Raw genomic sequence first — 27,783 nt, 5'->3', positions numbered from 1 at the left:
TTCTGTGTTGCTTTTCCACAACACTTGCATTTAATGGAGAGAATTCAAACTTTTATATGCTTTGTGTTTATAGACAGACTATGCTGTTTTCTGTGTGTGCTTATTTTATATTCTGTAATCATTGTTTTGCAGATTATAACTACACCAACCAAAGCTTTTCAACTCCATTCACAGCCGGGACCAAAATTAAGCCCTGAAGTGGGCAGTTTTACCCCAGTGCAAACTCACAATTCTAGCCAATTAGATAATGATATATTAAATGAGCCAGTTCCACCCGAGATGAGTGAACAAGCTTTTGAGGCCATTTCAGAAGAGCTTAGAACAGTACAGGTAATGTGTTGGTTTCAGGGTAAAAAACAGTACTTAAATGACGTCAATGCATCTTGATCTATGCTATACCCCTTTTGTGTATGTCAATGTGAACTTAAACTTTTAAAAGATTTTTTTCCTCAAGGCTGGTGCTCTACCACCAGACCTTCACTTTTACTTCCAGCTTTTTTCTTTTTTTTTTTTTGGTCAATTGTAGGACTTGAACTCTGAGTTTGGGCTCTCTTCAGCTCAAGGCTAGCACTCTGCCACTTGAGCCCAGCAGCTCTTCCGGCTTTTTCTATGTATGGGGTACCAAGGAATCAAACCCCAGGTTTTCATGCATGCTAGGCACTAGGCCCTCCTCCCAGTCCTCATTTTCAGCCTTTTGCTTAATTATAAATCTTATGAACTTTCCTGCTCAGAATGGCTTCCAGTCGTAGTTCTCTAATCCTAGCCTTCTGAATAACAAGGATTTTCATGCTTGAAGCATTGGTGCCCTGCTCATTTAACTTTTTTTTTTTTTTTTTGTCTTCAGTCCTGGGGCTTGAACTCTGGGCCTATGTATTATCCTTGAGCACTTCAGCTCAAGGCTACCGCCCTACACCTTGAGTCAAGTGCCACTTCCCCACTTCAGGTTATACTTCTGCCTTAAAAAGCAGCTATTCTTGTTTTTTTTTTGTTTTTGTTTTTTGCAGGAACAAATGAGTGCTCTTCAAGTGAAATTGGATGAAGAAGAGCATAAAAACCTGAAGCTGCAACAGCAGGTTGATAAGCTGGAGCATCATTCCACCCAGATGCAGGAGGTAGGGAGCAGTGCAGCCCCTTAGAGCACCAGGCACCCCCCACACACCCCAAGAGTCCGTGCATCGCGTGACCCAAGCCACACATCGTGGTGCACTGTCTGAGCGGACTGTGTGTCTCTTTGCCTAAGCTCTTCTCCTCAGAAAGAACCACATGGGCTCAACAGCAGCACGACCACCTCTCACACTTGAATATCCTCGGAAAGCAGCTTCAAGATACCCAGACCAAGAATGACTGTAAGTGTGAGCAGCCCAGGACCTTGGGACCTGAAAGAATGAATAATGCTACAGCTTTTCACCCACCTGATTAAATGTCCATATGTTTGTTGGTTGGTTGATTGTTTTGAGTTGAGTTTGCATGGAACTGGTAAGGAACAATGAAAGGTAAATTTCTCCAGAATTGCCTCTAAACCAACAATACAAATGTTTACTTAAAGTTTTGTTTTGTTTTGGACAGTCCTGGGGCTTGAACTCAGAGCCTAGGCACTGAGATTCTTTGCTCAAGTCTATTACTCTACCACTTGAGCCACAGCACTATGTCTGGCTTTTTCTATGTATAGGGTACTGAGGAATTGAACCCAGGGCTTCGTGCATGCTAGTCAAACACTCTACCACTAAGCCACACTTTGAGCCCCTGCTTAATGTTTTCATTAACTGATATTGAGCCAGGCCCTGATAACACATCTGTAATACACCTGTAATCCTAGTTAACTCAGTAGGCTGAGATCTTAGGATCACAGTTCAAAGTCAGCCCTGGCCAGAAAGTTCATGAGAGTCTTATCTCCCATAACCATCCAAAAACTAGTAGTGGAACTGTGGCTCAAAGTGATCGATCGAGCACTAACCTTGAGTAATAAGGTCTCAGAGGGAAAAAAAAAAGTTTTAATTGTATTAATCTGTTGGCTCACGCCTGTAATCCTAGCTACTCAGGAGGCTGAGATCCATGGATCACATTTCTGAACCAGACTGGACAATAAGTCCTGTGAGACTACTTCTTCCTCTTTTTTTTTTTTTTTTTTTTTTTGCCAGTCTGGGATCTTAAACCCAGAGACTGGACACTGTACTTAGACACTTTTTTCTCAAAGCTAGCACTCTGCCACTTGAGCCACAGCACCATTTCCAGATTTTCTATGTATGTGATACTAAGGAATCGAACCTGGGTCTTCGTGCATGCTTGGCAAGCACTCTACCACTCAGCCAAACTCCCAGTCCCTCTGTGAGACTCTTATCTCCAGTTAAGAACCAAGAAAGCCAAAAGTGGAACTGTGGCTCATGTGGTAGAATGTTAGCATTGAGCAGAAAAGCTCAGGGACATTACCAAAGCTCTGAGACATATATACCCCAACTTATAAAAGAACCTTGTTGAGAACTTGTATTTATTTTTTAGTTTTGAGAAGTGAGGCTCATGATCTGCGAATCGTTCTTCATTCCGCTGACAAGGAGCTTTCTTTGGTAAAAATGGAGTATAACTCATTCAAAGAGAGTCAGGAGAAAGAATTCAGCCAACTTTCTGAAAGATACGTGCAAGTTCAGCTCCAACTCGACAACATCAGGTAGAATTGTGATTCTAGGTGTCTGATTGGCTGTAATCTTGGGCTACTTAAAGTGTGAGTGTTGTAAACCTAACTCAAACTGCTTGAGCAAACAGTAGTTATGTATTGGTAATTACCACAAGTCCACAAGTGTACTGTCTTTTCTTGCACATGGCATTTCCATTAACTTCTGAATGACTGGATCTAATCTTACCTTTACACGCTAGGTTTTTTTGTTGTTGTTTGTGTGTTTGGTTAGTCATAGGGGCTCATACTGTGGGCATGGGTACTGAATTTTGTGCCCAGGATGGCATTGAACCACAATCTTCAAAGCTCAACCTTCTGAATAGCTAGGATTACAGGCATGAGCCGCTGGTGCCTGGCAAATACTGTACATTTATTGAATAATTTTGCCTACTTTATACAGTATATATAAGAGATACACGTGTGGATTCCTTCTCTTATGTTCTAGCATCTAATTCTTTGTAATCTGGTTCTCAGATTTGAGTGAGTACTGTAATGGTTAGCTCCATATCTAATAACTTTCTGTGTATAGAACTGGGGGTTTCTTTTGTGTAGGCCAGAGATAAGCTCTTCACTCAGTCTTGGCTGATGCTATCAGTGTGTTGGCAAAGGAACAAGAGGATGAAAGCAGAAAAATCCATAGATTATTCCTCCCTGAGGGAATTTTCCCTCTTGCTTAGATCAGATCCTTCATTTACCATCTTACAAAAATCTTCTTAGGAGCCAGGAGCATAGCCTAATGGTAGAGTGATCACCTAGCATGCACAAAGCCCTTGGTACTACATCCACAGGAAAAAGCTGGAAGTGGTGCTGTGGCTCAAGTGACAGGGCGCTAGTATTGGCGGGGTGGGGGAGTGTGTCCAAAGACAGTGCCCAGGCCCTGAGTTCAAGCCCCAGGAAATCTTAGATCTGAAAGAGTAGGTCATCAGTGGTAACAGTGAAGCTGTTGACAGAATGTAGAAATGAATAGTCACTGCATAGCATCATTGTTTACTCACCCCAGATGGCCAGTCAACTAAGCCTGCCTGGGCAAAGCCACATGAGAGAGGATGAGGAAGGAAGCCTCTATTTGTTCATCCCCACCAAACTGGTATCAAATAGGCATCATGTAGTTTTCACCAAAGTCTACCAGGAGCTTTCCATCTATCTGACCTTTAAGGTGGGATAGCCTGCTGATGGAATAAATCGCACTATAGATAATCTGGTTAAAAGACATGATATGTGTGTCTTTACCCCTTGCAAATGTTTTTCTGGTAAAGGTTGGAAAATGAAAGCCTTCTTGAGAGCCAAGCCTGCCTGCAGGATTCCTATGAAAACCTGCAAGAAGTCATGAAGTTCGAAATTGATCAGCTTTCCAAAAATCTCCAGAACTGCAAACAAGAAAATGAAACTTTGAAAACGGACCTGAACGTGAGTGAGAAGAGTAATGCGCGTGCGTGCGTGCGTGCGTGCGTGCGTGCGTGCGTGCGTGTGTGCGTGTGTAGCAAAGGCAGACACAGATGGTCTCTGGCTGCCCTCTAGAGGGAAAGGTGGGAACTGTACTGAGCTCTCCCGACCTTTCTATACTGACCACAGTATGGGTCACACACGAAGGAACTCACCATGCGTGAAGCACTTAACCTAATCCAAGCTTGTCTTTTAGAATTTGATGGAGCTTTTTGAGGCAGAAAAAGAACGCAACAGCAAATTATCATTACAGTTTGAAGAAGACAAGGAAAACAGTTCTAAGTGAGTATTATCTGTCATTCCATTGGCTGACTACACTATTACTCGTGACTTCAGCTCTACCTTGTTGATTTCTTTTTCCCCCAGAAGAGCCCTGTAAAAAGTTTGTTTTCAGCTGGGAATGTAGCTGAATAACAATAACAAAATGATTTTCTTTAAAGAATTCCAAAATGGCGTGTTGGCTCAAGCCTGTAATCCTAGCTACTCAGGAGGCTGAGATCTAAGGATCAAGGTTCAAAACCAGCCTAGGCACAAAAGAACCTGAGACTCTTATCTCCAATTAACCTCTAAAAAATGGGAAGTGGGGCTTGGCTCCAGGGTAGGACTTTAGCCTGGAACTGAAGAGCTCAGGGACACCACCCAGGCCGAGATCAAGCCCCATGACCCGCCCCTCCCCCCCAAAAAAAGAAAATGCTGAAAGTACGGCTTGGGCTCAACTAGTAAAGTGATAGCCTTAAACAGATGTGTTCTGAGACAGTACCCAAGCCCTGACTAATTTCAAGCCCCAGGACCAACATCAAAAATAGAATAAAAGGGGCGGGAGCGTAGCCTAGTGATAGAGTGCTCATCTAGCATGCACAAAGCCCTGGGTTCAGTTCCCTGGAACTATAATACACAGAAAAACCCTCAGTGGAGGCCGGGAGTTTGGCCTAGTGGTTAAAGTGCTTGCCTAGCACGCACGAAGACCCGGGTTTGATTCCTTGGTACCACATACATAGAAAAAAAAGCCGGAAGTGGTGCTGAGGCTCAGGTGGTAGAGCTCTAGCCTTGAGAAAGCCCAAGGACAGTGCTCAGGCCCTGAGCTCAAGCCCAGGACTGGCAAAAAAAAAAAAAAAAAAAAAAGAATATTCTAAAAAAAAAAAAACCCTCAGTGGCACTGTGGTTCAAGTGGCAGAGTGCTGTCCTTGAGCAAAAATTATCCAAGGATAGTGCCTAGGCCCTGAGTTCAAGTCCCACTATGTGTATGGGGGGAATCTAAACTGTAATTATTCTCTTTCAGAGAAATCTTAAAAGTTCTTGAGACTGTGCGTCAAGAGAAACAGAGCGAAATGACCAAGTGTGAACAACAGGTGAATTTCCTGTGACTCTAGAATTTGTTGTGAGGGTTATAGATTTATTTTTCTTGATATCTAGAGATATTTGTTATTGAAATTGGTGCTGGCCGGGCATGGTGCCTCATGCCTTTAATCCTAACTACTCTGGAGGCTGAGATCTGAAAATTGCGGTTCAAAGCCAGCCAGGGCACTAAAGACCATGAGACTGATATCCTAATCACTAGAAAGCGGGAATTGATGCTCTGGCTCCAGGGATAGGGCAGTAGCCTTGAGCTGAAAAGCTCAGGGACAGCACTCAGGCTGGGATCTGAGGATACAATTTGAAACCAGTCCAGGCAGAAAAATCCAGGAGACTCTTACCAATTACTCACCAGAAAACCAGTAGTGGTGCTGTGGCTCAAACTGGTAGACCTCTAGCTTTGAGCACAAAAGCTCAGGCACAGTACCCTGTTCAAGCCCCACAACCAAAAAAAATCCAAAAACAAAAAAAAAGAACTATTTCAGGTTTATATCTTTCAGTGTTAGAAATTAGTTGTAAAAAATGGAAGGTTTGTCTGTTTCTTTGTTTACTTTCCTGCGGGGTTGGTGATTGAACCTCAATTTTATGAGACTAGGGTATCTGGCCTAGAAATTACTTTGTAATCTATGCTAGCCTTGTCTTGAGATACAGACTTAACACCACCACTCCTGAGTATCTGAAATCACACATACTTGTTTCTTCCCCCCACCCCCATTGAGGGGCTTGATCTCGGGGCCTATGCACTGTCTCTAAACTCTTTTACTCAAGGGTTTTAATAGATAATTGGAAATGAGTCCCCTGGGGACTTTTCTGCCCAGGCAGGTTTTGAAGTGCAGTCTTCAGTTCTCAATCTCCTGAATAGCTAAGATTACAGCTGTGAGCCACTGGCACCCGGTTTACAGCTTGATATATATTTAAAACCTTGAGTTTTTTTTTCCCCCCCATAGATGGAAAAAGTACAGAAACTAGAACAGAGCTTGCTGGCTACTGAAAAAGTAATCAGTTCTTTGGAAAAGTCTAGAGATTCTGACAAGGTAGGTGGTAATTTTCTTTCTTCCCTTGTTTGTTTTGTTTATTTGTTATTGTTTGTATGTTTGAGTCTGGCTTTATATACTCCCCCTAATCCTGAGATTATAGGTGCGGGGGAGGGAGTACCACACCTAGCGTTGTTTTACATTTACTTTATCAATGCTAGATTGATGTTATGATCTCTCCTCTGCCACCTTCTGCCTTCTTGTACAGCTAAGCCTCATTCCACCTTCCAGAAGAGCAAAAGGAGCTTTCCTGAGCCCACTGACTCATGGCTATAATTTCTAGCTACCTATGTGGCTAAGTTCTGTGGATTACAGATGTGAGATCCGAGAAAACCAGCCTGGGCAAGAAAGTCTATGAGACTTATCTCCAATGAACCACTAAAAATCCAGAAGTGAAGCTGTGGCTCACGTGTTAGAGTGCTACCCTTGAGCAAAGAAGCTCAGGAACAGCACCCAGGCCCTGAATTCAGATCTTAGGAATGGTGCGTGTGCACACATACAAACAGCCAAACAGAGCTCTGAGATATGATTCAAAGCATAAAGCTGGGGCCGGGAGTGTGGCCTAGTGGTAGAGTGCTTACCTAGCATGCACAAAGACCCTGGTTCAATTGCTGGGTATCACATACATAGAAAAAAGCCAGAAGTGGTGCTGAGGCTCAAGTGGTAGAGCTCTAGCCTTGAGAAAGTCCAAGGACAGTGCTCAGACCCTGAGCTTAAGCCCAAGACTGGCAAAAAAAAAAAAAAGAAAGAAAGAAAGAAGGGCCGGGAGTTTGGCCTAGTAGTTAAAGTGCTTGCCTAGCATGCATGAAGACCCGGGTTCAATTCCTCGGTACCACATATAGAAAAAAGCCGGAAGTGGTGCTGAGGCTCAAGTGGTAGAGCTCTAGCCTTGTGAAAGTCCAAGGACAGTGAAAGTCCAAGGACAGTGCTCAGGCCCTGAGCTCAAGCCCAGGACTGGCAAAAAAAATAGAAAGAAAGAAAAAAGCTAGAACTGGTGCTGAGGCTCAAGTGGTAGAACTTCTAGTTTGAGAAAGTTCAAGGACAGCGCTCAGACCCTGAGCTCAAGCCCAGGACTGGCAAAAACAAAGAAAGAGCGTAAAGCTATTGAAATCTAAGTTGCTAATAATGGGATGTTATTTGATATTTGGTAAAATAAAATTGGCTTATATTAAGAAAGATATACTGTGACCAATTGCTTAAGAAGTATCTTTGAGCTGGGTGTGGTGGCTCATACCTGTCTCCCTGGCTACTCAGGAGGCTGAGATCTGAAAATGGATGTTCAAAGCCAGTCCCGGCATTAAAGAGACTCTTAGCTCCCGTTGACGATTAGAAAACCAGAAGTGGCACTGTGGCTCAAGTGGTAGGCTAACCAAAAAAAAAAAAAAAAAACAAATCCTCGTGTCACTGGGAATGAAAATACTGTTTATGTCCTTATCAGGAAGTGGTAGCCAGCCTTATGAACCAGATCCAGGAGCTCAGAACATCAGGCTATGAGAAGACGGAAACCATCAACACCCTGCAACAAGAACTAAAGGACATAAATGTAAGTGTGCGGCTGTGAGTGTGGCTTGAGTGGTAAAGTGCTCCCCTAGCATGCACTAAGCCCTGGGTTCAAGTCCTCAGTACCACATACACAGAAAAAGCCAGAAGAGGTGCTGTGGCTCAAATGGTAGAGCTCTATCTAGCCTTGAGAAAGCTCAAGGACAGTGCCCAGGCCTTAAGTTCAAACCCTGGCAAAAAAAATAAATAAATAAAGGAGAGAGAAATAGTACTTCATGCCCAGGTGGTTACCAAGATTTATTTGCAGGGCCTTTATTGGACGGAAGACCCACCTATGGGAAACCACGAAGGCAGCATTTCCCTCACCTCTCGTGTTTTCTTCTCCATGGGTGGAGGGATGGCGTCCACCAGTGTGTGAGCAGTATTCTGCTATGAAGGGAGCTTGCTACTCCACCGTTATTTCTACAGGCAGTATTCTGGAGATGGCTCCATTTCTTTTTACCACATGCATTTACTCCATGTTTTATTTATAAGTATTAATTGGACTAATTTGAATTAATCTGGTCATCAGCTTCAAATTCACAGTATTGTTAATTGTTGTTGATTTTTGTTTCTCTGTGTGTGTGCGCTCATGTGTATGCATGTGCGTGCTTGTGTGCATGCAAGTTCTGGGGCTTCAGCTCAGAGCTTTGGCCCTGTCATTTAGCTTTTTCAAGGATGGGGTTCTACCACTGAACCACACCTCTACTTTTTACTGGTTAATTACAAGTGAGTCTTACATGCTTTTCTGCCCAGGCTGGCTTCAAACCCACATCCTTATATCTCATCCTCATTTATTTAAAATTATTTTAAAATATTTATTCCCCAGTCGGCACTGGTGGCTCACACCTGTCATCCTAGCTACTCAGGGGGCTGAGATCTGAGGATTGTGGTTGAGAGCCAGCCCTGGCACAAAGATCTGTGAGACCCATATTTCCAATTAACCACCAGAAGTGGCACTGTGGCTCAAATGGTAGAATGCTAGCTTTGAGCTGAATTGCTCAGGGACAGTGCCCAGGCCCAGCTTTCAAGCCCCATGATGGACAGAAAAATTTATTTCCCAGTCTTGAGGCTGGAGCTTGGGGCCTGGGCAATGTCCCTGAGCTCAAGACTGGGAAAAAGAACAGTTTCATAGGCTTCACTGCATGGGCTAGCTTCAAACCACAGTCGTCAGATTTCAGCCACTAGCAGCTGGCTTCTTCATTGCTTTAATGTACAGATAAACATAATGAATCAGACAGCCCTGTGTCATGACTTTCTTTCCTGTAGTGCAAATATAGCGCTGCTTTAGCTGAGAAAGAAGAGAGCAGAGATTTGATCAAGAAACAGGAGGCAGATATTCTAGATCTGAAAGAAACCCTTCGGCTGAGAATATTCTCTGAGGACCTTGAGGTAGGTACAAATATGTCCGTTTTTTTTTGTTGTTGTTTTTTTTTTTTTTGGTCCGTCATGGGACTTGAAGTCTGGGCCTGGGCACTGCCCCTTAGCTCTTCCCTATTCTTTGAGCCATAGCACCACTTCTGATTTTCTGGTGATTCATTAGAGATAAGACTCTCATGGACTTTAGTGCCAGGGCTGGCTTTAAACCCCGATCCTAAGATCTCAGCCTCCTGAGAGCTAGGATTATAGGTGTTTGCCACCACACCTGGCTGGCACAGCCTTTTTTTTTTTTTTTTGCCAGTCCTGGGGCTTGAAGTCAGGCCTGAGCACTGACTTTGGGCTTTCTCAAGGCCAGAACTCTAACACTTAAGCCACAGCATACTTCTGGCCTTTTCTATGTATGTGATACCAAGGAATTGAACCTGTGTCTTTGTGCATGCTAGGCAAGCACTTTACCACTAGGCCAAACTCCGGCCCCTGGCACAACCTATACTTGTCAATTGAAGTTTTGAATACATATATAAAAGATTTTTTTAAGGAGTAGTTAGTAATTTCAGTAGTAATAATTGTATTTCAGTTATTAACATTTTATCATTAGTATTCTTATTAATTGGCAATCATTGATAAACTTAATAAGTAATTATAATGAAGAATTATCTAATAATTACTTAATCTTCCCAAAGGAGGTCAGGCCCTAAAGAGGTAACAGTAAAATTGTATTCCAGACACTGCCTTGTACTTACCTTGCCCTTGACTTGGATAGTGTTGAGTGTTTCTTGTATGCCCCTCAAAAGATATTCTGGGCTAGTGCTTTGTATTTTTACTATGGTCTTTTTCTTGAGCTTGGGGTCTGGCCACTATCCCTGAGACTCTTTGTGCTCAACGCTAGTGGTTTATCACTCGAGCCACAGTACCCTTTCCTGCTTTTTCTGAGGAGTTGATTGGAGATGAGAGTTTCCTGCCTGGACTGGCTTTGAACAGCAGTCCTCAAACCTCAGCCTCCTGAGTAGCTAGAATTGAAGGCATGAGCCACCAGCACCTGCCACACAGATGACATTCCGTACATTTTCCTCTTCATTTGCTGTGGAGTAAGGCTTTCTTGTGAAACTGCTGTCCACAATGTTTGTTTACGAATAGCTATAGTCCCGTCTCTACTTGAGCTGGTATTTGGGAATGGAGGAAACAAGGAAGTAGTATGTTTTCCACTCCAAGTGTATTACACTGTAAATTTACCCTGATGCTAGGTGCTGGTGGTTCATGCTTGTCATGCTAGCTTCACAGGAGACTGAGATCTGAGGATCTTGGTTCAAAGCCAGCTGAGCAGGAACGTTCATAACGTTCTCTCCACTGAACCACCAGAAAACCCAGAAGTAGAGCTACGGCTCAAAGTAGTAACGTGTTGAGCCTTGAGTGAAAAAGCTCAACACTACCCAGGCCCTGAGTTCAAGCCTCAGTACTGGCACTCCCCCCCCCCAAACACCCCCAAAATAAGTCTTTTTTGTGTGATGGTTCCCTAACCAGAGGGACATGCTCTGTGAGGATCTGGCCCACGCCACTGAGCAGCTGAACTTGCTTACCGAGGCCTCAAAAAAACACTCCGGGCTGCTGCAATCTGCCCAGGAAGAGCTGACCAAGAAGGAAGCCCTGATCCAGGAACTGCAACACGAGGTGAGAGACATGGCCGAGGCGGCCCTTGCATTCCTGCCTTGATGGCTTCACAGATAAAATGATGGGTTCAGGGACCAGATGGTCAATCCAGCAGTTACACTCTGGGCTCAAAACTGGGACCCACTCACTAATTAGCATAGCATCCTCCACCCCAGGGTTGGCAGATGACAAAATTGGCTCCTTTTAAAAGGCTGTGGAGTATACAATTGCGTTGACATACACTGTTTTCTTTACCCATTTTTTTTTTTTAATTTTATTTTTTTCTGTCTGTCATGGGGCCTGGGCACTGTCCCTTAGCTCTTCAGGTCAAGGCTACCGCCCTACCCCTTGAGCCACAGCCCCACTTCTGTTTTCTGGTGGTTCATTGGAGATAAGAATCTCACCATCTTTAGTGCCTGGGTTGGCTTTAAACCAAGCTCCTCAGATCTCAGCCTCCTGAGTAGCTAGGATGACAGGTGGGTGAGCCACAATGCCCGGCTTTCTTTTCCCCTTTTTTAAGCATCATTGGCCATTTAGGTTTCCCTGGCGTTTGACTCACAGAGAAGTTGCAGGGAGCACAAGTATAAATACCATTTGCGTTTCTTTGGGTACACACCCAGAAATGAATCTCTGCTCCTATGGTGGTTTTGTTTCTAGTTGGTTTTGCTGGGATGCTGGGAGCCTCCGTGACATTTTTCCACAAAGACTTTACCAATTTCCATACAAACATTCCCTTTTTCTCCACATGCCCACCTTGCATCTTCTTTCTGTGGTGGCCGTGCTAGCCGGTGTTGAGGATGCCTCTTGTGGTTGTGCTTTGCCCTTCGCCAGATGATTGATGATGAGCACGCTTGTGTTTTTGTGTTCGATCTGTGTGTACTTAACTTATAACCTCTTCCTAGCTAAGCCAAACGAAACAGGAAGTAGAGCAGAAAAACAATGAGCATAACTTCACAATGAGAGAAGACAACGAAGAAGACGTGATAAATTCTGCTCCCCAGGTACCTTTCCGTCTTTTGAAACGTTTTTATTAGCATATATTGTCATAGTGACACTGTGACATTTCCATGTACACACATAGTATTCCCCAATCAAACTCAGCCCCTCCACTCTCCCTCATCTGACTTCCCTACTCCTTAAAACAACTACAGCAGGTCTGTTTTATTTTCATACATGCATGTCAGATACTGAACCCATATTCCCCCCCCCCCCCCGCCAGGTTCTCAGAAATACTTTTGAGGAGGAAATATACGGTGTGAGTGGTAACAATTTTGAAATGACTTAAGACCGTACCTTTATATTTACATATTTCCCCCAAACACCTGTCAGCTTTGCATTTGATAAAGGAGCAATCTCTTGTGTTTTATTTGGATAAGAATTAGAATAATAAGCTAAATGTCATGTGTCTTGGCATATCCTGTATACTAGATATTTGAATAAACATTTAAAAGCACATTCTGTGTGGGGGGTATATAGACTTACAATAAATTCTGTAGTATGATTTGGTCAAGATGATTTTTTTTTCTTTTTAGAGTCCTAAAACTCCCTCTCACTTTCAAACAAATTTGACAAAAGTCATAGAAACCCAACAAGAACAAGAAATCAAAGATGGAAGAGATTTAAAGACTTTGCAATACCTTGTAACCAAACTAAATGAAGACAGAGAAATAAAAAATGCTGATATCCTCAGAATGAAGGTATTTGGGTAATATTTTCCCCCAATAAATTTAATATCTTAAAATTAGCAGTATTGGTCTGGGAGTGTGGCCTAGTGGCCTAGTGGTAGAGTGCTTTCCTAGCAGGCACAATGACCCAGGTTCATTTCCTCAGTACCACATACACAGAAAAAGCCAGAATGGTAAGGACAGTGCGCAGGCCCTGAGTTCAAGCCCCAGAACTGGCAAAAAAAAAAAAAAAAAAAAAAGAAAGAAAAAAATAATATTGCCATGGTTATTGGAATTATAAAATTCTAAACTCCAAAATTCCAATTCCTAGCTGCCTAGTTTTTTTGTTGCTGGCATCCCTGGGCCTGCCAAGGACTCTATAACCAGTATATAAATGCCTGTCCTTGTTCCCATTTGGTTTCCACACATGGGCTCATATTCTATAGTATGTATCAACTGTAGTCAGAAAGACTTCACTTGAACTTCACCTCATAGTGCTAGAATAGTGTTAGAGTAATAGCTAGAATATGTGATCTCTGTGCAGTTCGTATTTGTATGTCTCCTGTTTTGCTTTGTTTCATATTTTGTTTCGTTGTTGTTTTCTAGTCCTAGGGCTTGAACTCAGAGCCTCGGTGTTGTGCCTGAGTCTGTTTGCTCAAGGTTAGCAGTCTATAAAGGACAGCTTGACTTCAGCTTTTTGGTAGAGAGAAAGAATCCACAGACTTTCCTCTCCAGGCTAGCTTTGAACCCTGAGCCTCAGCTCTTAAGCCTCCTGAATAATTAGGATTATAGGCATGAGCCATCAGTGCCTGCCTTGTACTGTGTATACCCAGCCCCCTGATCTTACACGCATGCGCACACATGCACAGCAGTACGCGATGCTTCCTGTTTCTTTGAACTAGTTACTTTCAAAGTAGGATCTTGGCTTTATGCCCCAGCAGATTTGGCCTGCCATCTTCCTAGTTGTGTCACTGGGGATGATAGGCATATGTCACTGTATCCCAGCCATTGCTTGAGATGGAGTCTTAATGTTTTATGCCCAGGTTGTCCTTGAACACAGAATTCCAGCCTCTCTTCCCCATCTCTGCCTGCCAAGTAGGCAGGATCACAGTACTTTATATTTTTTCTATGACAAGTAACTTTGAATATCTTTTTATCTTTTCCTTACCTCCTTTCCTTCCCTCAAACGAAATGAAGACAGATGTTGCCAAGACTGCCCACAGTCTTGAGGGTCCCCTGCCTCGATGAGAGCTGTGACTCTGAACATAGGCCATCACATACCAGCTACCATTTTTCTATTACTGAACTTGTTTTTATTAGTTTACAGTATGTTCTATTTCTTCTGTAAGTGGCCTGGTGCACATACGGTTTTTAGGAAGATTACTTGGGTAGGTTGTGGGACTACATAGAATATTCTTCTCTCTACTATGAGGTTTTGTTGGATAATATAATTGTAGACAAGACACAGGAAGTTTGTAAGGGTACTATTTCACATTTAGTTTCTCGTGGAGAGGATACTTGACAAAATAGACACATTTTTGTTACCTTTTTTTTTTTTTTTTTTCCTATAAAGACTTCTGGTGCCAGGTGCTAGTGTGTCATGCCTATAATCCTAGCTCCTGGGGATGCTGAGATCTGAGGTTCATGGTTCAAACGCAGCCTGGGCAGGGAAGTCTGTGAGACTCTCATCTCCAATTAATGACTCAGAAAATGCAGGAAGTCGTACTATGTATGGCTCAAGTGGTATAATGCTAACCTTGAGCTAAAGGAGCTTAGGGATAGTGCCCAGGCCCTGAATTCAAGCTCCACAACCAAACCCTCATTAAACTTCAGTAAACATAAGTGTGTGTTAATCTTAATAACACACTCTGTTCAAGGCACTGTGGCTATGGTCAGATTCACAGTTTTAGATCTTCAGAGGCTTGTTAATAGTCTGTATTTTATCTAGTGGTTCCCAGTACTGGGTTTTTTGTTTTGTTTTTTGTTAGTCCTGGGGCTTCAACTCAGAGGCTGGGTACTGCCCTTGAGCTTTGCTCAAGGCTAGTTCTCTACCACTTGAGTCACAATGCCACTTCTGGCTTTTTCTGTGTATGTGGTACTGAGAAATCAAAACCAGGGCTTCATGTGTGCTAGGCAAGCACTCTACCACACTAAGCCACACTCCCTACCTCCCAATACAGTGTTCTATGCAGAAAAGGAGGCTATGTGAAGAGTATCTGCCTTTGTCATATAGTGTAGGGCAGAGTATATGCTGTAGTGTACTCCCATGTGTTTTATTTATTTTATTCTTTTTTTGAACCCTGGTCTTCGTGCGTGCTAGGCAAGCACTCTACCACTAAGCCAAACTCCCGGCCAACTTGCCATGTGTTTTCTGAAAGACATGATTTGGTATATTCTTAGGAGCAGTTGTGTGAAATGGAGAACCTACGCCTGGAGTCCCAGCAGTTAAGAGAGAAAAACTGGCTCCTTCAAGCCCAGTTGGATACTATTAAGAGACAGAAGGAGAGCAGGTGAGAATGAGTCACCAGAACTCTGTGGAATAGGCCTGCCCTGCCTGGGTCTACTTGTGTGAAGAGGTTGGAACAGGTCTCACGTGGGGTACCATGTCCCCACTGACGTGGGAGGTGCTCTCTGAGTTGATCTTCAGTGGGGTCTAATAAAGATAGGGCTTTTTCCAGAGTGGGAAGATAGGCATTCACAGTCTTGCCAGCTCTGTGAACTTTTACATTGAATTTAAACCATGTGCAATATTTGAAACAAAACTTATATTAAGCCAGGCTCCTGTAATCCAAGCTATTTTAGGTAACTGTAATCTGAAGATTACTGTTCAAAGCCAGCCAACGTAGGAAAGTCTGTGTGACTCTTACCTCAAATTAACCACCAAAAACCTGCAAGTGGAGCTATGACTTAAAAAGGTAGAGCGCTAGCCTTGAGTACAGAAGCTTATGGACAACGCCCAGGCTCTGATCTCAATTCCTAGTTCTGACACCAAGAAAAAAAAAATTTGTCTATCATGGTACTTGAACTCTGAACCTAGGTGTTGTCCCTGAGCTCTTCAGCCAAGACTAAAATCCTAACCCTTGAGCCACAATGCCACTTCTGGTTTTCTGGTGTTTAGTTGGAGATGAGAGAATCTCACTGAACTTTCCTGCCCAGGCTGGCTTTGAACCATGATCCTCACATTTAGGCACCTGAGGAGCTAGGATTACAGGCATGAGCCACCACAGCCAGCTTTTCCAGTCATATTTAAGTGGCAGTTAAAAATGCTATTTCTCCATAAGTACCTGGAGGGTTACACCTAGAACATGAATCAACGCTAAGAGAGGAGGAAAGAACATGAACAACTGAGTAACACATAGCAAGTCTATATGTGTGCAGCACAAAGAAACTGCCAAAGCCGAGGATGCACAGAGGCCAAAAGATTAGAAAAAGCCTGAGCTGCAGTGGGTACGGGGGGACGCCTGGCACAGTCCAAATAGACTATTGGCAACTATGGAAAGGGAATAAGCAAACTTTGTGTTTTGTGAATATGCAGTTTCTTAAAGGAAAGGGTACAGGAAGTGTGATGGAGGGGTTGAAACATTTGAAGATGTAACAATGAACTCCACTATGTCCCTTAGTGGAGCTTCTGTGATCCTTCAGTGTCCTGGTGCTCATGCAGGAGACAAGAGAGATCTAGAAAAGCCCATGGCATTCAGGCACGTTCTCTAAGATGGGGAGAAGCGTTGTCTCGTGGGCCCTGAGGTGTGCATGCAACTCAGTGCTCTTAGCTCTCTTCCTTTTGTGTGTGTATGTGCATGCATGCACACACTATTCCAAGTGGTAGGCTCAAGTGAGAAAGTCAAAGGATAGTGTTCAGGCCCTGAGCTCAAACCCAGGACTGGCAAAAAAAAAAAAAAAAAAAAAAAATCTGGTAGATTTGCCCGGTGGCTCACACCTGTCATCCTAGCTGCTCAAGAGGCTGAGATCTGATGTGAGGATCAAGGTTCAAAGCCAGCCCTGGCACAAAAGTACCTGAGACTTATCGCCAGTTAACCTCTAGAAAATGGAAAGTGGGGCTTGGCTCAAGGGTAGGGCAGTAACCTTGAGCTGAGGCAGCTCAGGGACAATACCCAGGCCAAGTTCAAACTCCATGACCCCTTCCTCTCTCCCTCCAAAAACAAAAAACTATAATCTGGTAGACTTCCCTGCTTGGGCTGACTCTAAATCATTCCTCAACTCTCAGCCTTCTCAACAGCTAGGATGACAGGCGTGAGCCACTGGCATCTGATTTGATAATGCTGTTGTGCTGAGAGAGATAAGATTGATTTCTGGGAAGACACTTCACCATGCATATTGCTTATTGGCCCTAAATCACGTAGCTTCCTTTCAGATAATTTGGCATTGCCATCATGTACAATAAATTTGAACTGGATCCTCGAATAGACTTAACTGTATAACCTTATCTGTCCTTTTAATCTTTGCAGTGATCAGAATTACTCAAACAATCAAGAGCTGGACAGTGAAGAAGACAGGAGAGAAAGTCTTGCTAATGTATGGTATTTTCACAGAGTAGTTTTTTCTGGGAAAAACACAATTAACTTTGATGACTAATATCGGTGATTCACTGCTGTAATCCTAGCTGCTCAGGAGGCTGAGATCTGAGGATACCAGTTCATAGACAAATTCAAGAGCTCTTATCTCTAGCTAACCCATCAAAAAGACGGACTTGGAACTATGGCCCAAGTGGTAGAGCGCCAGCTTTGAACAAAGCTCAGGGACAGCACCAAGGCCTTGAGTTCAAGCCATAATCTGGCACTAGAAAAAAAAATAATTTTACCATATATATTGATATATTTTAGAAGTCCCTTTTCCATTGAAAGCCATTCTTCTCTGGCTGTTTACCCTGAGACGGACCTGTAGTACTTACACATAGCTAAGAAGGAAGAAGGTATCTTTCTCAATGCTTCTGCAGGATGCCTACGGACAGTGCTGCATGTGCAGTGAGTTGGAGACTGGTGGGATCACAGTACCTCGTGTGTCGACACCATCTTTGAGTGGGTCTAGCTGGGGTTATAGAAAAGGACACAGGTTTTATTACCAAGGAAGAGTAGGCTTCATTAAAGAACATAAGCCAGCTATAATGTTTATAGGCCTGTAATCCCACCAGGAAGGAAAATCTTGCATTTGAGGCTAGCCTTAGGCCCTATAGAGCCTATCTCAAAAAAGCAAAACAAAATAGAAATTCAACCAGCTTTCTTTTTTTTAATTTTTTCAATTTTTTTTCAATGTTTTTAATTTATAGAGTAAAATTGCTGAAGAAATGCTGAAAATGAAACAAAAGTAAGTGTGCTGTTTTGTAGTTCGTGTTCTTGTTTTCTTTGTGCTCTACTTTTTTTATTTGATTAATTTTTACATCACTATTTCAAATGTCATGTTTAACACAAGTATTTAAGAAGGGGATCTCTATATACAATCACTGACACATAGTCGTCCATGTTCTTGGTACCACTGTCATATCCTAAAGAAATCAGGAACATTCATGAACCAGCTGTTGGTGGCTCACATCTTTAGCCCTGGGGAGGAAAATCCACAAGACTTTTTTTTTTTTTTTTTTGCATTTCAATAACTTTATTGAAAGGTACCAAACACGAGTTGGTCACGTTACATCTGCCAACTCAAAGTTAATACTGTATATCTCCAGTTAAGCAGTACAAAGTCAAAGTGGGATAGCACCAGAGCCACCCTCGTAGTCCTTGTAAATCTTACCATGTGCTCTGGACATGTCATTGGCTCTAAGTAATTTAACTTCATTCTATGTTTTTTATTATTTAAAAAAAAAAATGGTTTGAAGAACTGTCAGCATGGCCTGGTGGTAAAGAGTACTCGCCTAGCATGCACAAAGCCCTGGGTCTGATTCCACAGAAAAATCCAAAAGTGGTGCTGTGTCTTAGTGGTAGAGTGCAAGCCACAAGCAGAGAGAGGCTCAGGGGCAGTGCCCAGGCCCAGAGTTCAAACCCCAGGACTAGCAAAAAAAAAAAAATGGAGTTATTTTCCAAACTCTTCTCTTTTTATCCTCACCACCTCTCCCCCTTTCTTTTTTCTATCTTCAGTGCTGGGGATGGAAGCCATAGGCCTTACTCATGACCGCACTCTAGCACTTAGCTATTACTCTCCCCCCCCCCCCCCTCCCCGCCAAGCTAGCTCGCGCTCTCGCTCTCTTTTTTTGCCAGTCTCAGGCTTGAACTCAGGGCTTGAGCACTGTCCTTGGACTTTCTCAAGGCTACAGCTCTACCACTTGAGCCTCAGCACCACTGCCGGCTTTTTCTGTGTATGTGGTACTGAGGAATCAAACCCAGGTCTTCATGCATGCTAGGCAAGCACTCTACCACTAGGCCAAACTCCCAGCTCCATTAGCTCTCTCTCTTTCACCAACTTTACAAGAGAGCTGAAGATGATTGATACTTTTCATTCAGAATTCTAAGCTGGAGGGACCTAATGTGAGTGATATCTTGTCGTTCTGTCCCTTTGGATACCATGACGTGATGTTTATTCTTCCAGTCTAGAAGAAATCCAGACTGCCCTGCACAGCAAGGAGATGGACTGTCTTCGGATGAGTGAGGAAGTTGAGCGAACCAGAACTTTGGAGTCTAAAGCATTTCAGGAAAAGGAACAACTGAGATCAAAACTGGAAGAGATGTATGAAGAGAGAGAGAGAACATTACAGGTGTGTGAGTGTTCTTCCAGACTTTTACAGACTTCCATAAAAGGAACTGATCAGGAGAAAGGTGAGTTGTAATGGGCTAGCCCTATTTCAGAGTCTCCAGTGTGTACAAAAATGTATGGTCACAGAAACTGGAGGGTCAGGGTCTTTCGTCCCCGGTCCTTCTCGATTAGCAGGAGGGATAGGGAGAACACGTCCCGACCAGGACAAGCCGAACGAGGAGAGGGGGCCCACTAACCGCCTGCACCCAGCCCTCCTTCCCCAGAGCACAAACAGACGTGTCAGGCAGGTTCATCAAGGCAGGAATCCCTCTTTCTGGAAGTCCCTCCTCCTAATATCTGGTGCCGGAGCACCAGCACAAAGGTGGGCAGGACAGAGAGGTCCACATGTTTACTCCCACTACAGGTCTCAGCAGAGAGTGATAAAGCAACAACACATTTGTAACCAATGGTAATCAAGTCTTGAGCCTCGCCTTGTGCACCTTGCCTCTCAGCAGAAAGTTATTACCGACGATATAACTCAAAGTTAGACATGGCGTTACTCGGCCCCCAGCACTGGAGATCTATCATTCTCTCACTTGTTCTCCTGGAAGGCAGGAATGAATGAGATTTTTTTAAAAGAAAAAGTTTGGTTGGGCTTGGTGCCTTCTGCCTGTAATCCTAGCTATTCGGAAGGCTGCGACCTGCAGATTGAGGTTCAAAGCCAGCTTGGTCAGGAGAGTCCATGAGACTTCAAGTCACCACCAAAAGGTCAGAAGCAGAGGTGTGAATCAAGAGGTTGAGCTCCAGTTTTGAGAGAAAAAGCTAGGGGACAGTACCCAGGCCCTGTGTTCCACCTCCCCTACTAGCAAAAAGAAAAAATTTGATTGGGAGTGTGGCCTGGTGGTAAAGTGCTTGCCTAGCATGCATGAAGCCCTGGGTTCTATTTCTCATTACTACATACGTAGTATGTAGTGGTGCTGTGGCTCAAGTAGTAGAGCCTTAGTCTTGAGGAAAGCCCAAGGACAGTGCTCAGCCCTGAGTCCAAGTCCCAGGACTGGCAACAAAACAAAAGAAAATATATGGCCTGTTTTCTCATTTTCCCCTCCTTGGATTGCTTTTCCCCACAGGAGATGAGTCTGTTGCGGAAGCAAGTCAACTATCTCTCGGAAGAAAATGGAAAATTGGTTGGCCACCAAAACCTCCATCAGAAGATTCAGTATGTAATGCGTCTGAAGAAAGAAAATGTCCGGCTTGCTGAGGTAAACTCTGCAAACGCTCTAAATTAATTGCCCCTCTTTCCAAAGTGATGGTTTCCTCAGAAGTACATATGGGGCTGGGGATATAAGCCAGGTGGCTAGAGGGCTTGCCGACTGAACACAGGTTCCCGACTTGAGACTCTACTTCCCCAGTCCAAAAACTTACTTATAGGCTGGAAGTTTGGCCTAGTGGTAGAGTGCTTACCTAGCATGCACGAAGACCCGGGTTTGATTCCTCAGTACCACCTACAGAGAAAAAAGCTGGAAGTGGTGCTGAGGCTCAAGTGGTAGAGCTCTGGCCTTGAGAAAGTCCAAGGACAGTGCTCAGGCCCAGGTTTGGCGCTGGTGACTCACGTGAGACCTGTCTTCCTAGCTGCTCAGGAGGCTGAGATCTGAGGATTGTGGTTCAAAGCCAGCCCAGGCACTTAAGTCCAGTGAGACTCGTTTTCCAATTAACCACCAGAAAATTGGAAGTGGCTCTATGGCTCAAGTGATAGAGCGCTCGCCTTGCGCTAAAGAGCTCAAGGACAGCACCCAGGCCTTGAGTTCAAGCTCCACAACTGACCAAAAAAAAAAAAAAGAAAACCTACTGTAGTCTGGGCGAGGGTGGCTCACACTTGTAATCCTAATAACTGTGGAGGCTGAGATCTGAGGATCAAAGTTCATAGCCAGCCCGGGCACAAAAGGACCTGAGACTCTTATCTCCAATGCACCTCTAAAACATGGGAAGTGGGGCTTGGCTCAAGGGTATGGTGGTAGCCTTGAGCTGATAGAGCTCCGGGACAGCACCCAGGCTAAAGTTCAAGCCTATGACCCACAAAAAAAGAATTTAGAGCCTTATTTTATCTTTTCCTTTCTCCTCTCCTCCCTTCCTTTTTGAAATCACTCAACAGGAGACAGAAAAGTTGCGTGTTGAAAATATATTTTTGAAAGAAAAGAAAAAGAAGGAACTATAAAGATCATGGCCACCTCCTGAAGCATCACCTGGTTTGGAGAGGATTTTGGGTTTTTTTTCACAGTTGGGAAGAGTTGATGTAACAGAGAAAGTAGAGGGCCACTTAGTACGAGCGGGAGCAATAGGACTGGAGGCCGTTGGGCCCAGCTTTTTTTTTTTTTTTTTTCCTTTCTCTTTAAAAGTAAGACCTAGTCTTACCCAGAGTACAACTGAATGAGGGCCCCTCTTTACAAAATGCGTGCATGGTGGTGGTGAATGATGATCCTGGAGTTCTGATGCGCATTCTGCAACCACATACAGTGTAGGCTGCGTGGTGACTGGGCCGTTGATTGTAAATACCAAAGCACTTTGTCCTGTGTGAAATAAAGCATGTATCTGATTCTGTGTTAGCTCTAACAGTAGAATATGATGGTGCTAAAACTTAAAGTGAGTTTGATGCCTTGATTTTGTAGATAACTTTGTTAATATAGATTATTTTTGTATTCTGAGCATTTTCTATGATGTGTGGCCCATGTTTTGAATAAATCCTTTTACAACGAAACAATTTACCACAGTGATATGCATTGTTCATTGGCTTATTTGTATATGTGCTGCCGAAGCAAAAAGATCTTAAGCCATCTTTGAAGTTTATTTTTCCCAGTGAGTGTGCGGTGATGGACAGTTCTTCTCTTCCATTCTGTACTAGTTCCTCAGCTCATTCTTGCAGCGATTGGATTTTTAGTAGCTGGTGTGTTGTCTGTGTGTGCACAGTGCGTAGAGACAGGGTCGCTACATAGCCCAATGTATCTCAGACTCTTGATCCTCCTCCCTCAGCCGCCAAAGTGCTGGGATTTCAGGCTGCCTCCCTCACACCAAGTCTTGCTGAAGGATTGTAATCAAATCAGTCAAATGTCTGTAGCCAGGACATGAGCTGGTCACCGTATTAACAGCAGGCAGAGAGGAAGAGAAGACAGGCTACTGCTCTGACGGCCTTCTGAATGGAGGCAAATATGTAGTGAGAGGCTTCAAGTGCAAGAAGAAAAGTGGATTACTTTTTCCAGTATCCTTGGCACTTGTAGAGAAACTGTGCAGATGCTCAGGCCCCCACCTGGGGCTCAACTCTCTACTCTTTAGCTACGCCACTAAGGCTGAGATCTGAACAATATTGTCTGAGGCACACCAGAACAGACAGAAAAGGCTTCATGCCTCAAAAAAATGCAGGGCTGAAGGCATGGCCCAAAGGGTAGTGCACCGGCCAAACAAGCATGGGATTCTGCAGTGCCCAGGGTTGAAGCACCTTTCCACCCTCTGTTCTGAATCTGTGCAGCCAGGATTGGGCATTGTTTTAGTACACTACGGGGAAGGGGTGACATTGGGACCACGTTGTGTAGTGTTAGAAGTACTTCACTCAGGGCTGGGCACCGGTGGCTCACACCTGTCATCCTAGCTATTCAGGAGGCTGAGATCTGAGGAGCCTGGTTCAAAGCCGGCCTGAGCACAAAAGTCTGAGACTTATCTCCAATGAACCACCAGAAAACCAGAAGTGGCACTGTGGCTCAAGTGGTAGAGCACTAGCCTTGAGCTGAAGAGCTCAGGGACAGCGCCCAGGTGCAGAGTTCAAGCCCCACAACTGACCAAAAACAAAAAAGTTCGCTCAGGATGTTGGGATCTCATGCAGGACAAAGTTTACTTCTGCAAAATGGTGTGCTATTGGCCAAAAGGCTGGCACACAGCACACAAGCCTGCTCCCTCTTATATCCCTAACCTGGCAGGCCCTGCCCTTCTGCTCCTACTGCCTGATGTCAGGTATACAATCTGCAAAACGGATGTGGCTTAATTAACAGGATGTAATTAAAATTCAAGGAGCTTCTAACAGGAGGTCTTCAAGTGCTCAGGAAAAGGATGTAAGGGGGGGAGGGGGGCCAAGCCAGGCAGCAGAGGCTCAGGCCTGTAATCCTACCTGCTCAGGAAGCTGAGATGCGAGGATTGTGGTTCAAAGCCAGCTTCCCAGCACGAGACTTGTCTCCAAAGAAGTCCTCAGAAAACTCCAGAAGTGATGTTGCGGCTCACATGGTAGAGCCTTGAACACAAGAAAGACTCAGACGGCACCATGGCTCTGGAGTTCAAGCTCCAGGACCTTGGGGGTGAGGGGTCCAGGGGGAGGCCAAGCTACCTGGCTCAAGTTGAACAAAAAGGAAGTGATCTAGTTTGACAAAAAAGACTTTTCTCACAGCGGCCAACGTGGAAGCCACTGGCCCCAGATGAGCAGCCATTCTGCAGCTTCTGGCGGGCTTCTGTCTCCACTTCCCCCTCCAGGGCTTGGCCCCGCCCTCTGTCACCTTGGCTCCGCCCTCAGAGGCTTCGGCCCACCCCTCTCACGACAACCCAGGACCCGGCCCTGTCAACTTAGCTCCGCCCTCAGAGACTTGGTCCCGCCCCTCTGATAAGCCAGACCCCAGCCCTGTCACCTTAGCTCCGCCCTCAGAGACTTGGTCCCGCCCCTCTGATAAGCCAGACCCCAGGCCTGTCACCTTAGCTCCGCCCTCAGAGACTTGGCCCCGCCCCTCTGGTAAGCCAGGCCCCGCCCTCTGTCAACTTAGCTCCGTCAAGAGGCTTGGTCCCGCCCCTCCCATGATAACCCAGGCCCCGCCCTGTTATCTTAGCTCCGCCCTCAGAGGCTTGGGCCCGCCCCTCCCATAACCCAGGCCCCGCCCTGTCACCTTAGCTCCGCCCTAGAGGCTCCGGTCCGCCCCTCCTATAACCCAGGCCCCGCCCTGTCACCTTAGCTCCGCCCTCAGAGGCTCCGGCCCGCCCCTCTGATCAACCCAACTTCCGGCTCCAGCAAGCAGGAGGCTGACCCCGCCCCCTAACACGCTCTGCGTGCCGGGCTTCCCTCTGACGTCATCCCCGCGCCCGTCACGTGGGAGCCGCGTCATGCGCAGTGCGCGGTCGCTCGGCTGGTGGTGCTGGGTGATCGTCATGGCGGCGAGGTCGCTGTCCACGGCGGGCGCCGTGTCGTCCACCGCTTACCCCGACGCACCGGCCGAGTTCCCTCATCACCTCCAGGCCGGCGCGATGCGGCGCCGCTTCTGGGGCGCCTTCAACTGCCTGTGCGCCGGCGCCTTCGGGGCCTTGGCCGCCGCCTCCGCCAAGCTGGCCTTCGGCCGCGAGGTGCAGCCTGGGAAGCCGCCGCCGCTGCTGCTGCTGCTGCCGCTGCGGGCGGGGCGGGCTGGGGACGGGGCTGGGCGGGGCTTCCTCCGGGGGAAGGTCGGCTTTGCAGCCCTTGGGTGCAGGTAGGCCCTGACCCGCGCGAGCGGTGACGGACGAGCTCCTGTTCCGTGAGGGTCGTTCTTAGGGATAAAAAAAAACAAGAATCGCTGCATCCTAAAGGATTTATGGTTCGTTTACTGCCCCCCCCCACCCCCTGAGCTTTTGTGCTGCTCCACTTCCAGGGGTTTTTATTTCAACAGTTGACTGGAGAGAGGCTCAAGATTCCCTGCCTGATGGGTCCGGGAGTTTGGCCTAGTGGTTAAAGTGCTTGCCTAGCATGCACGAAGACCCGGGTTCGATTCCTCGGTACCACATACATAGAAAAAAGCCGGAAGTGGTGCTGAGGCTCAAGTGGTAGAGCTCTAGCCTTGAGAAAGTCCAAGGACAGTGCTCAGACCCTGAGCTCAAGCCCAGGACTGGCACACAAAAAAAAAAAAAAGTAACAATAAGGATACACCTAGGCCTTGTGTTCAAGCCTGAGGACTGGCCAAAAAAAAAAAAAATGGAATTAAAGAGTGAATAGGAATATCTTGAAAATATTTAACACAACTTCCAGCACAGAGGAAAAGCTCAAGAATGCCCAGAGCAGCTAACAGGAGGGTAAAATGTCAGGCATGAGGCAGAAGTGGCTCATTTATGCTTGCCCTGAATCTTGGAAGGAAGGACCCTCCCTGAATTACTCATACACATATGGAATAGTCACAGCTTGGTTGTCTGGACTTCTCTTCCAGATCTGGTCCTTGTGGAATCTGTAAGGGATTCCAGTGCTTAGGAGACAGAAGACTAGATCTGGGTGCTGATAGCTCACACTTATTATCCTAGCTGTTCAGGAAGCTGAGATCTGAGGTTCAAAGCCAGCCCAAGACTGGAAAGTCTGTGGACTTTTTTTTTTTTTTGGCTAGTTCTGGGGCTCGAAAAGGGGGCCTGGGCACTGCCCCTAAGCTGCTTTTGCTCAAAGCTAGCTAGCTCTCTACCACTTAAGTCCCAGCACCACTTCTGGCTTTTTTTTCTATGTATGTGCTACTGAGGAATCGAACCCGGGTCTTCATGCATGCTAGGCAAGCACTTTAACCACTAGGCCAAACTCCCGGCCCTCCATAAGACTTTTTAATTCTCCAGTAAAGTACTCAAAGCCGTGTTGCTCAAGCGATAGAGCACTAACCTTACGCAAAAGGACCTCCAGGACAGTGCCAGGGCTGTGAAGAACAACAGAAGGAAAGACTTGATGTGGAGCAGCTTGCTGCAGTCTAAAAGCCCTCACCTGGGCACAGCGATTCTGCTGCCCACTGGGGAATCAGGAAGCTGTGAGCTGAGACAGAGCTGGAATCTCAGGAGGCCTGTGGTGACAGCAGCTGTGTGGCCTGGCCTTGACCTTGGTGACCCTTTTCTTGCAGGTGAACATGAGCTTGTGCGTCTTAGGTATTGTCACCATGGCAAGTACCAACTCTCTGATGTGGACTTTCTTTAGCCGTGGCCTCAGTTTCTCCATGTCTTCAGCCATTGCCTCTGTCACTGTGACTTTTTCTAACATCCTCAGCTCGGTGAGTAGCCCAAGAGCATGCCATGCTTGTCCTGAGTTCTTTCCCAGATAAACAGGATGGGAAGTAGAGGTTGGGTGTGGAACAGTTACATAGAGAAATCTTAGCTGGGTACTGGTGGCTCACGCCTGTCATCCTGAGATCTGAGGATCACAGTTGAAAGCCTGCCCAGACAAGAAAGTCCTTGAGACTGTCGTGATCTGCCCAAAACCTGGAAGTGGAGCAGCAGCTCAGAGTGGTAGAGCTCTAACCTTGAGCAATAAAGCTCAAGTCCGGGCCCGGGAGTTTGGCCTAGTAGTAGAGTGCTTGCCACCATGCACCAAGACCTGGATTTGATTCCTCAGTACCACATACACAGAAAAAGCCAGGAGTGGGGCTGTGGCCCAAAGACAGTGCTCAGGCCCTGAGTTCAAGCCCCAGAATTGGCAAATAATAATAAGCCAGATGCTGGATCCTCGTACTTGTCATCATAACTACAAAGGAGGCTGAGATCTGAGGATCCTGGTTCAAGGCCAGCCAGAGCAGGAAAATCCATGAGTCTCTCATTTGCAAAATAACTACCAAAAAGCTAGGTGTAGCTCAGGTCATCAGTGGGTTCAAGTCCTAGGATGGGCATATACACAAAAAGCCTGTGTAAGGCTGCGTGCTAGTGGCTCACTCCTGTAGTCGTAGCTGCTCAGAAAACTGAGATCTGAGGATTGTGGATCAAAGCCAGACCGTGCACAAAAGTCCATGAGACGTTTTGTTTTTCCTAGTCCTGGGGCTAGAACTCAGGGCCTGAGCAGTGTCCTTGGACACTCGAACCTGGGTCTTCATGCATGCTAGGCAAGCACTCTACCACTAGGCCACACTCCGAGCCCTCCATGAGACTCTTCTCTCCATGGAACCACCAGAAAACCCACCGCTGGGGGAGCGGACTCCCTGCAAGGCTAAGGCCCTCCCTGCTTTCTCTGCCCTGCAGGCCTTCCTGGGCTATGTGCTATACGGAGAGTGCCAGGAAGTCCTGTGGTGGGGCGGCGTGTTCCTCATTCTCTGTGGACTCACCCTGATCCACAGGAAGCTCCCGCCCGCCTGGAAAGCTCTCCCACACAAGCAGCAGTAAGCCACCGGCTGGAAGGACCCACTGAACAGTGATGCTGGCCCCTGGGGCCTTGCTTCCACAATGGCCCAGGCACACAGCCCTGCGAGATGGCCAGAGCAGCCAGGCCACTGAGCCAGCTCTGCTCAGAACAGGCCTCTGGCCTCAGCTCCGAAGGGTGCACTAGCACACCGGCCTCCATTGGAGGAAGCCACCACGGGGCTTCAACCACACACACACAGAAGCCTCGGACCAGCTGTGCATCTGGACGGATCACGCTGTCATCCCAACGCCT

The 27,783-nt window shown here is 45.8% G+C and overlaps 2 protein-coding genes across 2 annotated transcripts in view; both read left to right on the top strand.

Moving 5' to 3' along the window:
* Kif15 (kinesin family member 15) overlaps window positions 1–22,161 on the top strand; it is a 55,246-nt gene extending 33,085 nt beyond the window's left edge. Inside the window, exons 17-35 of the mRNA XM_090323199.1 lie at window positions 133–330; window positions 1,005–1,112; window positions 1,241–1,346; window positions 2,497–2,662; window positions 3,925–4,075; window positions 4,308–4,393; window positions 5,391–5,460; window positions 6,412–6,498; window positions 7,937–8,041; window positions 9,307–9,429; window positions 10,939–11,085; window positions 11,967–12,065; window positions 12,597–12,761; window positions 15,129–15,238; window positions 17,195–17,261; window positions 18,013–18,050; window positions 19,269–19,434; window positions 20,540–20,671; window positions 21,562–22,161. Coding sequence (XP_090179325.1) covers window positions 133–330; window positions 1,005–1,112; window positions 1,241–1,346; window positions 2,497–2,662; window positions 3,925–4,075; window positions 4,308–4,393; window positions 5,391–5,460; window positions 6,412–6,498; window positions 7,937–8,041; window positions 9,307–9,429; window positions 10,939–11,085; window positions 11,967–12,065; window positions 12,597–12,761; window positions 15,129–15,238; window positions 17,195–17,261; window positions 18,013–18,050; window positions 19,269–19,434; window positions 20,540–20,671; window positions 21,562–21,624 — 2,187 coding nt within the window. The 3' untranslated portion in view covers window positions 21,625–22,161. The remainder of the gene's footprint in view (window positions 1–132; window positions 331–1,004; window positions 1,113–1,240; window positions 1,347–2,496; window positions 2,663–3,924; window positions 4,076–4,307; window positions 4,394–5,390; window positions 5,461–6,411; window positions 6,499–7,936; window positions 8,042–9,306; window positions 9,430–10,938; window positions 11,086–11,966; window positions 12,066–12,596; window positions 12,762–15,128; window positions 15,239–17,194; window positions 17,262–18,012; window positions 18,051–19,268; window positions 19,435–20,539; window positions 20,672–21,561) is intronic.
* A 2,409-nt stretch (window positions 22,162–24,570) lies between these two features.
* On the top strand, window positions 24,571–27,559 carry Tmem42 (transmembrane protein 42). Its single transcript, XM_090323261.1, has 3 exons — window positions 24,571–24,773; window positions 26,267–26,413; window positions 27,372–27,559. Exons 1-3 carry the CDS (start codon window positions 24,582–24,584, stop codon window positions 27,510–27,512), a joined length of 480 nt encoding a protein of 159 aa, XP_090179387.1. The 5' UTR covers window positions 24,571–24,581; the 3' UTR covers window positions 27,513–27,559.
* Window positions 27,560–27,783: the final 224 nt, after the last annotated feature.

Source organism: Megascapheus bottae, chromosome 32 (assembly GCF_031878675.1).
Source record: "Megascapheus bottae isolate mThoBot1 chromosome 32, mThoBot2.hap1, whole genome shotgun sequence".
Lineage (NCBI taxonomy): Eukaryota > Metazoa > Chordata > Mammalia > Rodentia > Geomyidae > Megascapheus > Megascapheus bottae.
The sequence above is the reverse complement of the archived record's forward strand: the minus strand, read 5'-3'. Positions and strand labels throughout refer to the sequence as shown.